This window comes from Carettochelys insculpta, chromosome 8 (assembly GCF_033958435.1).
Source record: "Carettochelys insculpta isolate YL-2023 chromosome 8, ASM3395843v1, whole genome shotgun sequence".
NCBI lineage: Eukaryota > Metazoa > Chordata > Testudines > Carettochelyidae > Carettochelys > Carettochelys insculpta.
The window spans coordinates 42,072,467-42,088,220 of NC_134144.1; the positions used below are offsets into that span (position 1 = coordinate 42,072,467).

At 38.4% G+C, this 15,754-nt stretch overlaps 1 protein-coding gene across 1 annotated transcript in view; it reads left to right on the top strand.

Annotated features, from left to right (window-relative positions):
* Positions 1-15,754, top strand: part of IFIH1 (interferon induced with helicase C domain 1) — a 43,942-nt gene that overhangs the window by 13,819 nt on the left and 14,369 nt on the right. Inside the window, exons 4-10 of the mRNA XM_075000751.1 lie at positions 2,718-2,801; positions 6,622-6,842; positions 8,026-8,236; positions 10,443-10,660; positions 12,186-12,302; positions 13,013-13,136; positions 13,239-13,472. Of these exons, the coding sequence (XP_074856852.1) occupies positions 2,718-2,801; positions 6,622-6,842; positions 8,026-8,236; positions 10,443-10,660; positions 12,186-12,302; positions 13,013-13,136; positions 13,239-13,472 (1,209 nt within the window). The remainder of the gene's footprint in view (positions 1-2,717; positions 2,802-6,621; positions 6,843-8,025; positions 8,237-10,442; positions 10,661-12,185; positions 12,303-13,012; positions 13,137-13,238; positions 13,473-15,754) is intronic.

Genomic DNA, 15,754 nt, shown 5'->3' on the forward strand with positions numbered 1-15,754 from the left:
GGCTCTGTGTATCTTGCACTGTTTAATGAAGTGTGTCTGGGAGGGGCCCTTTAAGGGAGCGACTTGCTGTTGAGTCCGCCCCGTGACCCTGTCTGCAGCTGTGCCTGGCTCCCTTATTTCGATGTGTGCTACTTTGCCGTGTAGACGTTCCCTCGCTGTGCCTATTTCGATGTTGGGCTGAGCAACGTCGAAGTTGAACATCGACGTTGCCAGCCCTGGAGGACGTGTAGACGTTATTTATCGAAATAGCCTATTTCGATGTCGCAACATCGAAATAAGCTATTTCGAAGTTGGGTGCACGTGTAGACGTAGCCTCTGTGTATAGTCATTTTTCTTCTTTAGCGATACTGTAGTTAGTCAGCACCCCTGCTCTTCTATACAGAAACAGGTAAGTATGAAATATGTTTTTTGTGGGGTTTTTTTTTTTTTTTGGAAAAAAAACCCCACAAACAATGGGGGATTCAGAGGCACATGTAGGATCAAATTGAGTTAAACAATTTCAGAAACTTAGGCTTCATGTTGAATTTTTTTTTTTTTTTAATTTTACTACAAGCAAGTTGAAAGTTCTGGACAAAGAAGGTTGTATTGCTTTAAAAAGTTGAAGGGTGATTACAACCAGGAAGTCCATTCAAGTGCTAAGGCCCTTATTCTGGACACCCTAGAGCACATACTTTTATTAGAGCAGCAGCTAAATTGTTTACAGAATTCCTGGAAAATGAGATGAACTAGTAACAATCTTTGGCATACCTTGTGTGCTCAACCAAAGATTGCCTTGCAGCTACGCTACTTGTAATTGCTTCATCTCTACTGTATTTCTTTATCTTTCTTTAATAATTAACCCTGCACTTTTTGAAAGAAAATAATTTTTTTTATTACTGACCGTTCTTGTCTGGACTTAAAATAAAATTGCATTCCTCACCATGCCTTTCTAATATCCTAGAACTGCCACCACTACAACATGGCAGTCGGTTGCATGTAACATTCTTTACTTTCTGGAAAGTGACTTTACCTGTAGTAGTGTTGTGTGCTGTGCTTCAGTCATATTTCACCTCACTTGTAACCAAAGTGACACAGCAAGAGAGAAGTATAGTCAATAGGATATTTTTGCACCCTAGGAAACAACGCTGTGTAAGTGTAGGATTTCCACTTAGCTTTTAGGTTGAAAGTTTAGGTTTAATATTAATAAAATTACATATTATCATGTTTTGTCTTAAGCTCCATAGGAAAGGGTCGATGTCTTTGTCTTTGTGTATGCTTGCATAGCTGCAAGCACTGTGGGGCACGTGACTTGATTCGGGTCTATGGACACTACTGTAATACAAATAATAGGCCTCTTTGCTAAGTTCTTGTCAGTTGCGCCTGTAGAATTCAATTAATGGCAGTGAGGTTATAGGGCCTGAACTGACCCCTGTAATCTTCCTGACTGGTAACAAGTGATATCCAAGAAGGAAAGCTCCTTGTTTTTCTCGTGTTAGTCTGGCAATGGAAAAACAAACCCAGCTAGTGGGAGTTTGTTAATAAGGGCCTTAAAAGACAAGTCTTATTAGAAGTTAGATTTGTCACAGTAAATTTCTATAATTTGTTAATCCTTGCTCTTTTTTATATTATATTTCAACAAGAAAAAAAATGAGAAATCTCATACAGGATGCCTTGTGAAGATTTTGGGAGTGCAGGTTACCGGTGTAAGTGATTTTTATGACTGTCAGTCTTGAAAGTCAGAAAGACCTGGTGAGCCTCCTGTAAACTCTGGAGCCTACCACGTTCATGTTTAACTCTGTGTGTGTGTGTGTGTGTGTGTGTGTGTGTGTGTGTGTGTGTGTGTGTGTGTGTGTGTAAATTGTTTTTTGTTTGTTCATGTTTGTGGCCTAAAGTGTCAAAATAGATCTCTCAAGGAATCATTTTTACTTCTGATGTTTGCAGACCACAAACTCTTTAGATATAGTGAGTGATGAGTATCTCTATAGACTACTGCTGCTGTTCTTCCTCCAGTTCTCACAAAGCCAAGTGTTGGGTCTGACTCCGGCCACTTTGGACTCTTAAAGCTTGAAAATTGCACTATGGGGTAGGCAAGCATTCCTCCTGACAGCTGGGAATCCTCCTACGGCACAGCTCATCTATACCATCTACACCTCTCCTCCTACACCACAACCTTGGTAGAGAGAGCAGGAAGACAATGTGCTGGGGCAGGGCAGAATACCTGGTTTTCCCTGAGAGCAGTGTTCCTTAAAGTCTGTCCTGTGGAACATCAGTGTTCCATGAACAAATCTCAGGTGTGCCATGAGTCTGACCATTTTTTGATATCATACACTGATAGTATATATTTTCTGTTATTAAAACCAGATACAATGTTACTACTTCATTGCTATGATACTTGATTGAATTACTTCATTTTGGTTTTTCTGCATATGTTGCTGTTTGGTTTGGCTTTTTTTTTGTTTGTTTGTTTTGGTCTGACACCAGTTTCTTGAAAATCTTCACAGGTGTTCTGCATTTAAAAAAAAAAAGTTTTGGTGTTCCATAGTTTTAGAAAGTTTAAGAAACACTGTCCTAGACTGTCAGCCACTACAGCTAGTTGCTGCAGGCAACATGACTTAAAACACTTCTCTGCTACTCTGATTTTTTGATATGCCTGTGTTGAAATACAGTGTTAACTACCATCAAGTGGGGACATATATTATGTCATAAAACATTCAGATTTATGTTGTTATCTTTTACAGAATCTGATGTCAGTTTGCCAGATACAAGTGTCAGTTTCTTAAATGAAAGCCTGGGACACAGTAGCACCACAAGTGGTGATTCAGGTATGATTTCTTTATATACTCTGGAAAACATGAAATAGGATGAATGGGAGCAAGCATATGAGGTATTCTGTACTAAGAATGCAGGTTTCATTGTGAGCTCCAGTTTCATCTGTAAGGGTGTGATTAAAGAGCAAAGTTATTTTTGAATAATGGCTGCTATGAATCTGCGAGCGTTTGTACAGCATAACCACTATTTTGAAATAATGCTGAAATAGCAGAGGGCTGATTTTTGAATTCTGTAAACATTCTGGCTATGTCTACACTAGCCCCAAACTTTGAAATGGCCACGCAAATGGCCATTTCGAAGTTTACTAATGAAGCGCTGAAATGCATATTCAGCACTTCATTAGCATGCGGGCGGCCACGGCACTTCGAAATTGACGCGTCTCGCCGCCGCGCAGCTCGTCCCGACAGGGCTCCTTTTCGAAAGGACCCCACCTACTTCGAAGTCCCCTTATTCCCATGAGCAGAATAGTCTTAGTCTTCCTCCTGCACCTTTTATGTTTACTATCAACGACTACATATCGGTCAGGCCAGGGAGGGACTGATTCTGTAGCTCACTTGTTAAGGCACTTGCTTGAGAGGTGGGGAAGACAGGTTCAAGTTTGCTGAAGATCAACCAAAGCAGGAATTTGAACTTGGGCTTCCTGCATGCTTGTGCCTTGGCCGCTGGCTATTGCTGTGCACATGTGCTCTCTTCCTTTGCTCTCACTTAATCCCCTCCCTACTGACGTTTGTGAGACGGGGTTCTATTTTGAGGGAGGCACCAGCCTATGGCCCAGCAGTAAGGGACTTAAAGATCTTTCAAAATTAGGCACCTAACTTTGATGCTCTGGGCCCTTCCCTTCCTCTGCATTTCAGTCCTGGCTAGGTTAGGCAGCTCCCTGCTCCACTTGCTGTCTTCGAAGGATTGCCTCTTTCAGTGCCTCGCTCTTCCTAACCCTGTACAGTGCCTGGCGCCAGACTGAGGATTCCATGAGGCAGTAGGGTACCTAAGAGTTAAGCACTGCAATGCTTCAGTACCTCTGAGGATCACATCCTTAGCTGCTCCTGCTAATCACACTCCGATTGTGCAAACAGATCTACCTGTGCAGAGCTCTGCCACCTTCAAAGGGAACCCTTTTATCTTCATAGATCTATCCATAATAAAGATTGCCCCTAGCTCCCCTGTGTGTGAGGGCTAGAAACAGTCTGCGTCTCCAGATATTACCAGCTGACATATTTGTCTAATTAAGCTAATATAAGGGATTCATAAAACCAATGTTAGTGATAGGAAACCTTCAAATGGAGACTGATACAACACTTCTGAAGTCTATGAAAAGATTGCGATTGATTTAAATCAGAATTGGGTCAGGCCATCGTGTTGAATATGTTCAAAAGGTACAAATATTAATTGCTCAGGGTATGGGATAAAAGGTGTGTATGTAAATTTTATTTTTTTATATATAATGTGTTAGCTTATTGAAAGTGATCCCTGCCTTTCCCTCTGTGGTTCAGAGGACCAGTTAACGCATGTTAAAATACAGCTTGTTCTGTCTACAGTTGGCTTTTAAAAGATCTTAGTTAAAATGTGTTTGCTAACAACACAGTTCTCTTTTTAAAAACTACAGTTTATCCTCATCTAGCACATATAGTGAAGGCCAGTAGTAGAGCTAAGGAGAGAGAAACCTCCTGTTTATGACACAGAGTTTGGTGTTTTAAATGAGCATCAAGGGCACTGTAATATTGTCATTGGTGATTTACTAATAGTGTCTTACTGCAGTCAAGTTTGAGTCCTTTGCTTATCTTCCATGGCCATTGGATAGTCAAAGATCACTTTTATTAAACCGTAAAATAAACTAAATGGAGGTGAGGAAAAAGATGTAGACAAGGAATATTGATTGTGCTACCAAATCCAGCATGGCACTTCATGAGAGCTTTTCAGGGAAACAGATAACAGGGAGAACTGGACATAGCATTAAAGACATTCTTAATTTTTTTTTTAAAGTCTATATGTTTGTCAGAAAAGAGGGATAAAAGATACAGAGTAGGAGAAATATTTTTCTGAAGCAGTTAGGTTAGTTTGAGGATTTCAAGATATTGACAGTTAACTGAACAGACAGGTGATAGACAAAGTGCTAGTTTCAATATAAGTAATCTATTGAATTTAGTCAAGCAGAAAACAAACAAATGCACTTCCTGAAAATGGAGCAGTAGTAGTTAGATGACTATTGTAAGCACTCTCTGGTGTGAATTTTCCTTTGCTCAGATAGTACTGCACTCACACTAAAAAATAAAACAAGCGAAAAACACTTAAAAATGGAACCTGGATGTTTCCATCAGCAGTCTTTTCTCAAGGTTCATTAAGTTCTGTTAGTTTAGTTTTATTTAGTGGAATCAAATACCAAAAATGGGATACTTATTTGGCCATAATGTAACAGTGATGTTAAAAGCCCTGGAGTTCTTTTTCTAGTGCTCTCATCATTCAGTGAGACCAGGGGCTGGATTTTGTTTTTTGTCAAGTGGAATAATGTTGTTATCTCTGCTGTGAACATAAGGTCTTTGAGAACACTGCAGAGAATTCTATAAAAGTATGATTGAAGGTAAAATAATTCTTAAATGTATGTACAATAGTATAGGAATAACTTCTGCTTTTGTTAAATGCAGTTAATACTTGGGGCTGGATCCTGTTCTTGCTGTCTTTGTGCTGTGAGATTAGCACTGAGCATATTGTGTCACACAAACTTGACTTCTAACACTTCAAACAGAGGTGTGAGTGCAGCATTGGTTGAAATACTGTTACTAGCATGGCTAAAAACAGAATTGATGTGGTGGCACAGTCATCAACATGGTCTAACCCTGGAACCATGGTCTGGAACCCTGGGCACATACTTGCACTTTCTAGCCCTTGCTCCTTTCAGCTATGCTGCTGTCAAACTTCCGATTGCATGAGACATAGCCTTGGGAAGGTGGATTTGGTGCTTGGGTGCTAGCTTTCATCTGGCAAGTTTGGAGAACAGCAGTGAAGGCGTGGAAGTAATGCAATTCTTGTGGCATTATCCCCATCAGTGAGAGACTAGCAGGAATTCAGGAGACGTAGATTTCCAGAATCTTGTCTACGTAATATGGAACAGATCCTTGGTTCTGTTCAATGCCCAGATAAATGGGATTTGGCGTGGGGAATTCTGTGTCATCTGACTGACTACAGAGCAGCAGTAGAGCTGTATAAAAACTAATACTGCCCCCAGCTGCCTTAACATCTCTGGTTACCATACTCCTTCCTCACATAGCACTTTTGGGGGGTAGATTCTCAATTTGTGGAGCATGTACAAGAAGCTTAGCTTCATGCTTAGACAAACAGAAACCTCCTATAGCCCTATGGTGTGTAGAGATAGTATACTTGATGGAAGTCAAAGGAAACAAATACTAGCTTACACCATTTGAGGACTTACTTTCACTGCTCTTTCTTGTGTTGGAGGATTTGGTTCTATAGGTGTTAATTAATAAAGTAAATTTTTAATTAGCTGTGTCTATTCTCTGATTATGTTTATTCTGAATAAGTCTCTGACTTGGCAGCTTTCAACCCAGGAAGTTTCTTAAATTAATTGAATTGAAGTTAAATCTTTTGGCCATGTCTAGTTAGCTAAACCAGATAGTTCTGTTTAGTAAAAAAGAAAATCGTTCAGATTTGCCCAAGAGAAAAGCAATTACATGGAGATGCCTTCATTTTACTCAGAAAACATGTCATGATTAAATTTGCATTATATTTGAACATTTTACATGTTATTTGTAGAACATGCTGGTGATTTCTTTAACTGTTGCATCTTTTCCATCTTCTTAGATGAAGACGATATGGACAAAAGAGCTTCCCCTGAACCAGAGCTAATTCTCAGAGATTACCAGATGGAAGTTGCAAAACCAGCACTGAATGGGCAGAATGTTATTATATGTCTCCCTACAGGCAGTGGTAAAACAAGAGTGTCTGTTTACATTACCAAAGAACATTTGGATAAGAAAAAAAGAGCATCAGAGCCTGGAAAAGTTATAGTACTCGTAAATAAGGTATCCTGTGCCTTTATAACAGGAATAGCAGTTTAAAGCTTTTTACATTATCATAGAAATGGGATCTGGAAGGGAGCTCGAAACATTATCTCGTAGCACTCCTGAGCTCATACGAGGTCATGTATACCGTGTTAAAATTTAGCACAAATCACTATGTCAATAAACTCTCTAAATCAAGCTAAAATACTGATCCAGATTCTGATCTTCATTATGCAGGTATAAAACCAAAGGGTTCTCATTTACATCAATACAGCTGGGAAGCTACTCTGCCCTACCAATTATATAGAGAAGAAATACCATTATCTTTGTTACTAATAAGAGTTTAGTTTATTAAAGTTGAAAATATTTAAATAAAATGTTTGTTACATCATGATATTTTTATACATGATTTTGACAATGAAAGCCATCTACTGGATTGCAGTTGCCTTAGTAGACAGTTTTTCTGAGTGGTTCTGTTGGGTAACCATGGTGCTATAGTTTAAGTTTATAGCACTGCAATGAAATGTATAAATTAAAACTATTCTCACTGAAATTTTAAAATAATACACAACTATTTCTATTTCCATTAGAATTTTGTAAATTAAAAAGTATAGCCTATACTGCCAGATTTAAAAATATTTAAATTGGTGGTATGTATTTAGAGTTAAATTTTAACACAGATATTTATTATTCATGGATAGGGTTTTTAACTACATTTTTAGGGGCTTAAGAGGGAGGGAACTTCTAAATAACTAATTACTGAATCATTTAGAAGATTTTTTCATTCTTGGTATAAAAATCCAGTAAGCCAACTCTCATAAAAATAGCATAAGTACAAAGTACTGTACTGTGTTAGGCATTCCACAATCTCTGTAACACAAAATAGGATTACAGGAATTTATAAATCTGTCTAGCTTGGGGTACATTCTCCTTTCAGTGTGTGTGTTCTGCATTCCTGTAATGTCAATGAGTATTTTGTGTGCTTAGAGAAGAAATCTACCCCAAGTAATGTAATTAGGGGCATGGGTCTATCTGGTATGATGAACTCATATAAAAGGCCCAGGGCTAATGTTGTAGTATAAATACCATCTTACGTGGAATTGTAGTTTTAGTCAGCAATCATTCTAGACACAAAATTTGTGGAATAGAACTAATTTTGTATGTCCTGTGTAGTTCAAGTTCTTCTCTGGAAATTGTTATTCAGGTGCCATTAGTGGAGCAACATTTCAGAAAAGAGTTCAACCCATTTTTGAAGCCTTGGTATCGGGTTGCAGGATTAAGTGGTGATTCTCAGTTGAAAATCTCATTTCCTGAAGTTGTAAGAAAAAATGATGTCATTATCAGTACTGCTCAGATCCTCGAGAACTCTCTGCTGAATGCAACCAAAGATGACGAAGAAGGTGTCCAGTTGTCAGGCAAGTTTTTCACTCTAGGTTTTCTTTGGGGGACTTAACATGGTTCTTCTCTGGAAAGTGTTCGTATGAAAAAGGCATGGCGGGGTTCCATGCTTTGTTTCTCACTGACATTTTTCTAATAGTTAGCATATGCATCTCATGAAGTGGGTCTTTGCCCACAAAAGCTTTATGCTCCAAAAAATTTTAGTCTATAAGGTACCACAGGACTTCTCATTGTTTTTGTGGCTACAGACTAACATGGCTAACCCTCTGATAGTGTTGAGGAGTAAGAGATCATTTTTACCAAGTCATTTTTTCAAAGCTGAATTGTCCTTGAGTCCTTAACTCTTTTTATATCTCTCCATACACACACACACGTGATTTTTCAACACCTCATCTCTGTCTGGTAGCCAGCCATAACAGTATCCCACTGAACAGTCCACCGTTACTTTCCGAGATCAATAGAGGGATCTGTGTTGGGAAATGGGAAGGAATGCTCCTATTTCCCAGCAATAGATCACCACTGGAGCTACAGCATCATCCTGACGTCATTTGATTTCAGTGGGGCCATGGTTTCAGCCAAAGCATGGATCCCATCATGTTTACTCTCCTCCAAATCCCATCCCACATTTCCATAGTGTAAAGGTACCTATTCTCTGAATCACAACAGTAACATCCTCCAAAAGGTACACGTTCTAAGCAGATGGGCAAAATAGGGGTTATGAAAATCCAATTCAAGAGATTCTGAGAACCTGTCAGTACTGTAGCAGTAGTCCTGCTGGACAAAGCAGAATGGGCCATGCACCAGCCCGTTCTGACCCACTGGGGCACTGCGTGAGCACATTCACATCTCCTCAGTGAAACACACACACCCTCCTCAGTGACAAACACACACGAGCTAAGATCTTGTCTGAGCTATCAATATTCAGCCCCAGGGTGAAGTGCCCATTCATTTTCCACCTCTCCTCCCTTGCTCCCTGTCCTTTCTCCTGGCCTTTTCAAACGGGGGTCTTAAATTTCACTCCACTGCTAGCATAGGCAGATGGAACCAGGAGGTGTTTTGTATGTCTGTGATTGCCACCCTGCGATTTAAAATAGCACAGAGCATCCTTGACAAAGTCCTTTTCCAAGGATAGAGCACTGCATGCTTCTGGTATGCTTTTTTGTAGCAGGGTTTCTGTTTACGAAGCACTCCTTCTTGGCCAGATGTGCCTCTCCAGCTCCTTCACTCTGTTCCCCTCTTTTTGAGTCCACTGTGAATCTCCCCACAGCCTTTCTCTGGCATTCACCAGTCGCTTCTTGGGGCTGAGTTAATAGCTGAAAGCAGTTTAAATGGTCCTCATTGTTCTGCATATAAAGTCCATTGCAACAAAACTAAAGTCTACACACCAATCCAGTTTGTTTGCCACAGGTTGAGCTCTTTTCCTGCTCCAGACTCGTTTTGGAGCTGACCTCATGTCCTTCCTTGCAGGAGCTCAGTATTCCAGCATCCTTCTTGCTTGTCAGTTCGTTCTCTGTTCTGAAGGAGAAGGCAGCGTACATACTGCCCTTGAGAGAGGTTCCCACTATTTCCTGGGAGGCAAAGTAGCCCTGCCCTTGCCCTACATTACAGAGCTTCTGGTCCCATCCTTTGTTTGTTCCAGTTTCTCTGGGACAGGGCCTTTCAGTCATCTCTGACCTTAAAGGGGCCAGCAATACTGTAATATAACATTTCTGTATTCTTTCCAATGACTTTTGTGTATTTCTTCTATATATAGTTTTCTCACTTCCCTGTCCTTTTTTAATAAAGGAAAATAAACTCTCTGGACTTAGACCCTGAGCTTCTTGTGTAAGGTGATCTGTGAATATCTGGAAAACACTTGACACATCATGGGTGCTCCCAAAATAAATAATAACGCAGAGTTCACTGACCAGGAGGTTTAAAAGTGTGTTTCTGGGATTCATTCTTGCAAAATCAAAAAGCAGTTTATCTACTGCTTTGCATTTTAATAATGCTGTTTCCAACAGATTTCAAAGCACATCACAATACAGGCACACAAATACACCCCTCCAGGGATCCTGCATGAAATTTACTTTCTTTTCAAGCAGGTGTATGTTAGATCCCAAACAGATTGACAGAGTCCCTTTTCATTAGTGGCGTGGTATGCTTTGCTGTAAGAGGACTAATTTACTCCAGTACTGCGCTCAAAGGAAATCTTAACCATTTCGTACTGGGTATGTTTTCCAGACTTTTCTCTCATCGTTATTGATGAATGTCATCACACCCAGAAGGAAGGTGTCTACAATAATATAATGCGACGTTATTTAAAAGAAAAAATGAAAAACCGTCGTCTGAAAAAAGAAAACAAACCCCTGATTCCACAGCCTCAGATCCTGGGATTGACGGCTTCCCCTGGTGTGGGAGGGGCAAAAACTCCACAGAAAGCTGAAGAACATATTCTGAAAGCAAGTAGTCCTTAAAGTTGCAAAGCATCAGGAGAACATTGCTTTTATTTGAGCATTTTTCTCTAAATGAACCCCCTATTTTTTGGTGGGCTAAATAGAGCATGAATCTGTAAACCACCTAAGTAAGCTGTCCCTGGAAGTTAGTGAAATGTTTGAGGCAGTAAAGATTTGCAAGATCTGGTAAATAGGTAGGGTTGGCTTCAGTTGAAAAGTGTGATGAATTTGTGAATTCTCAAATTAAGCATTTGTCTAACCAGAGAATTCGCACCTTACTAGTAGCAACTTATGATCCCCTTCAGTGCTCTAGGAACTGTAGAGAACTGTCATGTCCTTCAGGACATTTTTCTTAGATGTGTTTTTAAGTTTTCTGAGAGATACATTTGAGTTGGTTGAAGAAGGCAGGAAACCAGACTAATAGTTAAACAGGCAAAAATTGTCATGTGTATAGAACAATAAGCAATCAAGGTATTAATTTCTAGCAATTAGAACTGCTAGTTAAGAAGAAAGAATAGGTGATTTGCATACAATAATTCTGAAGACAGTAGCCAACTTTTGTTTTTATTTAAACAGCCGTTAATCCCCTGTAACTCTGTTAGATGTGTCCCATTAGAATGATATGGTGAAACAAAAAGCAGAATTTAGCCCAGTGCCTTAGTGCAATTTCTAGACTAACCAATTACTATTGAATAGCCATGCCCTATAAGAAGCAATTACATTGTCTTTAGACAGTTAGAGTAAGCAGCATTGTGAGGTACTTGTAAAAATACAGCCACTTGATCTCTTAGACAAAACCTAGATGTGTTATATTTTTATCTGTATTGAGAATTTAATAAGAAGGATATTTGTTTCTTAGCTTAATTTTTGATGAAGGAATGTTGCCATTCAGACTTCTAGAATCTTGTGAATAGAGTCCTACTACTGGTATCATTTAACCTTTGTTTTCTACGTCCATGAAAATTTCAATGTTTCCCTTTACTGTCGCTGAGATTAATACACAGGAGAAATATTTTCTTTGAAACAATCAGAAGTGAAAAAATGTCTGTGCAGTTATCAGGCAAATGTCTACATGTTTCATAGTCCAAAAAGGTCAAGGGCCAGTTCTTACTTTTATAGTTCTTCTCTGAAACCCAGTTTCCTGTATGTTGCTTCATTAGTCTATGTGTATCCAAAGGCTTTTTAATCTAGATTTTTTTATGTCTAAATCTTGATGTCCCTTTTTTTTTTCTTCTTCTCTGCTCACTTTTCTAAGCTGCATATTCACATTTCTTTGTTCTTGGTTTATTTCCTATAACAGGAAGGATTATGTGTAATTTAATATATGGTTTGTTTAGCTTATCTCAGATGCGCTTCTCACATTTTTTACATTTTGTACAGCTATATAGGATACGTAGAATGTACACATTGCATTTTTAAGGAAGAACTTGCACCAGATACAATGAAAAATATATACAAATTAAAAAGGCACATTATACTCATCACACTATTACATAGAATAACTCCTAAAATACAATCTTTCTCCTTCCAGATTTGTGCTAATCTTGATGCATATAGACTCATGACTGTTGAAGAGCACTCCTCTCAGCTGAAAGATCAGGTGAAGGAGCCATATAAGAAGTTTGTGATTGCAGACGACAAAAGAAGGGTACGGTAATTTGGTTGGTTGGTGTGGGGTTTTTTTTTTTTAGTTGTTTGTGTTTTTGGGGGGTTTGTTTTGGTTTTGGTTCTTTTTTTGTTTTGTGTTTTGTTTTCAAAATCTAAGCAATAAAATACATTCATCTTTAAAGATGTACTAACTGAAGTCAAGGCTTTTTAGGCCAACCTTGTTGCCCTGCAGATACAGTGATTCCCATGACTCTTCTGGAGATGCTATAGCCAAAGGAAGGTCTCGGGGCCCCCAGTATTTCTGCTCATCCAACAATAAATTAACTTGTTTTGGAAGAAGAAAATACAGTTTTTATATCTGTCGAAATTAACAACACGTAGACAAATGTCATGTTAACTTTTTGTTTCCTATTTGACAAGGCTTTGCATTGTTCTTAGGTTGGAAATAACAGAATAATATTGATTTGGGGTCATAGTTAAGGTTGTTATATTGTGCAGAAATATGCATTACTTACTCATGATGAATGTATTATATGGAGAATATAATATTTTTGATCTTGGCTATTCCTTTTTTTGATTTTTAAGTGTTTAGGTACGCAAGTACCTTCAACAACCTTAATTGTGTTCTGAAACAAATCTTTGTTTTAGGAATTTCCTGTAGACAATAGTACACTTAAAAGGTCAGTCCATGCTTGTCATTGGCATAAGAATGGTTATAAGTTTAGTTACTTTTTATCTATGTGCTTTTAGGATCCATTTAGAGAGAAAATAATAGAAATCATGACAGAGATTCAAAATTACTGTGAATTCAACCCAACATTTGAATTTGGAACTCAGCCCTATGAACAGTGGGCAGTAAAAGAGGAGAAAAAAGGTATTTAACATAAATGCATCATGATTTTAGACTTAAAGAGCTGTTTGTGTGTGCAGACATGCAAGCAGACACAAATACATCTGTGTATGTTCTGTTTTTTAGCTGCAAAAGAAGAAAAACGTAAAGAACGTGTTTGCGCAGAGCACTTAAAGAAATATAATGACGCCTTGCAAATTAATGATACTATCCGAATGATTGATGCATACAACCACCTCAATAAATTCTATAAGGAGGAAAAAAGCAAGAAAACAGTAAAAGAAGAAGATGAAGATGATGATGAACCAGTAGCATCGAAACTAGATGAAACAGATAAGTTCCTGATGAAGTTATTTTATGGTGAGCATAAATATATATAGTAATAATTAATAAAATCTGAAAATGATACAGCTGACTAATATACATTGCTGACGCTATGTGTGATTCGTATGGGTACTTTTATTTAATTCATGGACACTTCCCTCTCATTCAGTGCTACCAGGTTTGTATGTCACAGCATACTGTCTAAAATATATTAACCTAGCAGCATCGTGTGGTATTTTCATGTCCTGTGGTACAGACTGTTTATGTAAAAGCATATTCTCACATTGAAAATTTTGCATATTTCTGGTACAAGCTCAGAAGATAACTTATTACATTTCAATGAGAATTTGTCAGGTACTTGGAGCTTCAAGGGATTGGTAGTTGTGAGATGCGAGGTAGCTCATGCCGAGGTCACTGGGGTGAATCCAGCCTAGGTTGATGGCTGACATTTGTTGCTGTCAGATTGCTGATGTGCAGTGTAAGATTATTCTAGCTGCAATAGACTCAGACCACCTAAACCCCTTTCCAAATGACAAAACCACCTCTACAAGTAGCAGCTAGTGTTGTCCTTACTGGCAGCCTGAGAAAAAGAGCAGAAGACATAATGATCTTGGAAGATGAGAAATCTCAGAGAGGGATGATCACTCCCGCAGGACTTAGGACCCCAAGGCCAAATCTTTTGGAAAAACTTAGTTCCCAGTTAGGATCCTAAAGAGAGATAACTAGACTTTCAAAAAGGGCTGAGCATCCAGAATCTCCAGTACAGAACAATAAGCGCTGAGCCACTCTGAAAATCTAACCAAGCGCATAAATGTCCCCTTAAGTAAAATGCATGTCACTCAATAGCTGAGCAAACGATGGGAAGAAAGAGAAGCAGTTTGCCCCATGGCCTAAAGATCAATGAACTCTGGCCCTGTTGGACCAGTGGAGGAAGCAAAGTGCAAAGCTTTTCTATTGAGAGAACTGTACCCAGTCCCCTCTCCACTTTGTTTGAGTTTGAGAACCCAGCCCGTCACTCTGGAAGTGTCACATGATGAAACCTGTTTCATGCATAGATACTTAGTAGTATTTTGCAGCTTCTGATTTTGTGAAGAAGAGGCACTTGTAGCTTTATAACACTGGGTAGCTAGGTCAGTGGGAAACCTCCCCAGTCCCTCCCTCCAGCACGTCAGTCTGTGGATCAGAACCTTCAGACTTACTCTAGCCAATCTCCTGATGAAATCAGTGGGAGCTTTGCCTAAGAGAAGGCTGCAGGATTTAGTCTAAAAGTGATGAGTTGCGTATTATGTTAGAGGAAAATATGCCTCAAAGGTGATCTCAACAATATAGATATAAAGCAATGTTTATGGGTCCTTTTGTCTGCACGGTGGTGCAAAGTAATTTGAGTATTTGCAAAGCCCAGGTAAGGAACATATTGCTGTAAATAACGTATACAGGACTTTCAACTGTCTGTTAATCTGACCAAGACTGTTTTAGAAAATCGGTAATATTTCTCAACATAAATATGTACTGAGAAATAGACTTCATGGGAGGCCTGTTTTAATAATTAATATTAAATAATGGTTTGTCTAGTAAATTATAATTTGAAAAAATTAGCCCAATATAGTTCTAGATTGACTTACACGTGACAGTAGAATTACAAATCAGATTTACTGCTGTTAAAGATTGCACTATAAATCTGCATATAAATAAGGCAAATGATGCTTCTAATTTTTATTTTTGACTCTTTGAATTCAAACCCTTATGGCAAGAAAAATGTGATTTTTATTTTTTTTAAACCTTTCACTCAGAGGAGAAATTAGTTTAGACTATTTATAATATAAGTGATATAGACCTCAATGGGAACAGGATTAGATCAGTTTAAAAATTTGGATGAAATCTAGTTGCCATCTAGAATTTTAAAAGTATGTATTGTGTTTTGTTGCTATAAATACAAATCCTCAGTGTCTCCACCACCATGTGTACACACATCACAGAGTGACAGGAAGTTAGTTTTCAAATAAAAATGGTCTTTTACTAAAGGTCAAGTGTACTGGAAATCTGGAGAGTATTCTAAAGAGACAGTACCAGGTCGAATTAGGTGCCAAAACTAAGGTGTTGCAAAAAAACAAGCTGCAAATACAAATTCATTATAAATAGTTCTTGTAAAATGTTTAATAGCACATTAAATATGCTTGATGCCTTACAGAATATAGATTTATTGTGAAATAAGTCTCAGACATAATAGGTACAATAATCACAGTAGAAATGTTTGATTATATTTTTAAATCTTCCAACAGGAAAGATTATGCTGAAAGGTAATCCCTTCCAGTATTTGC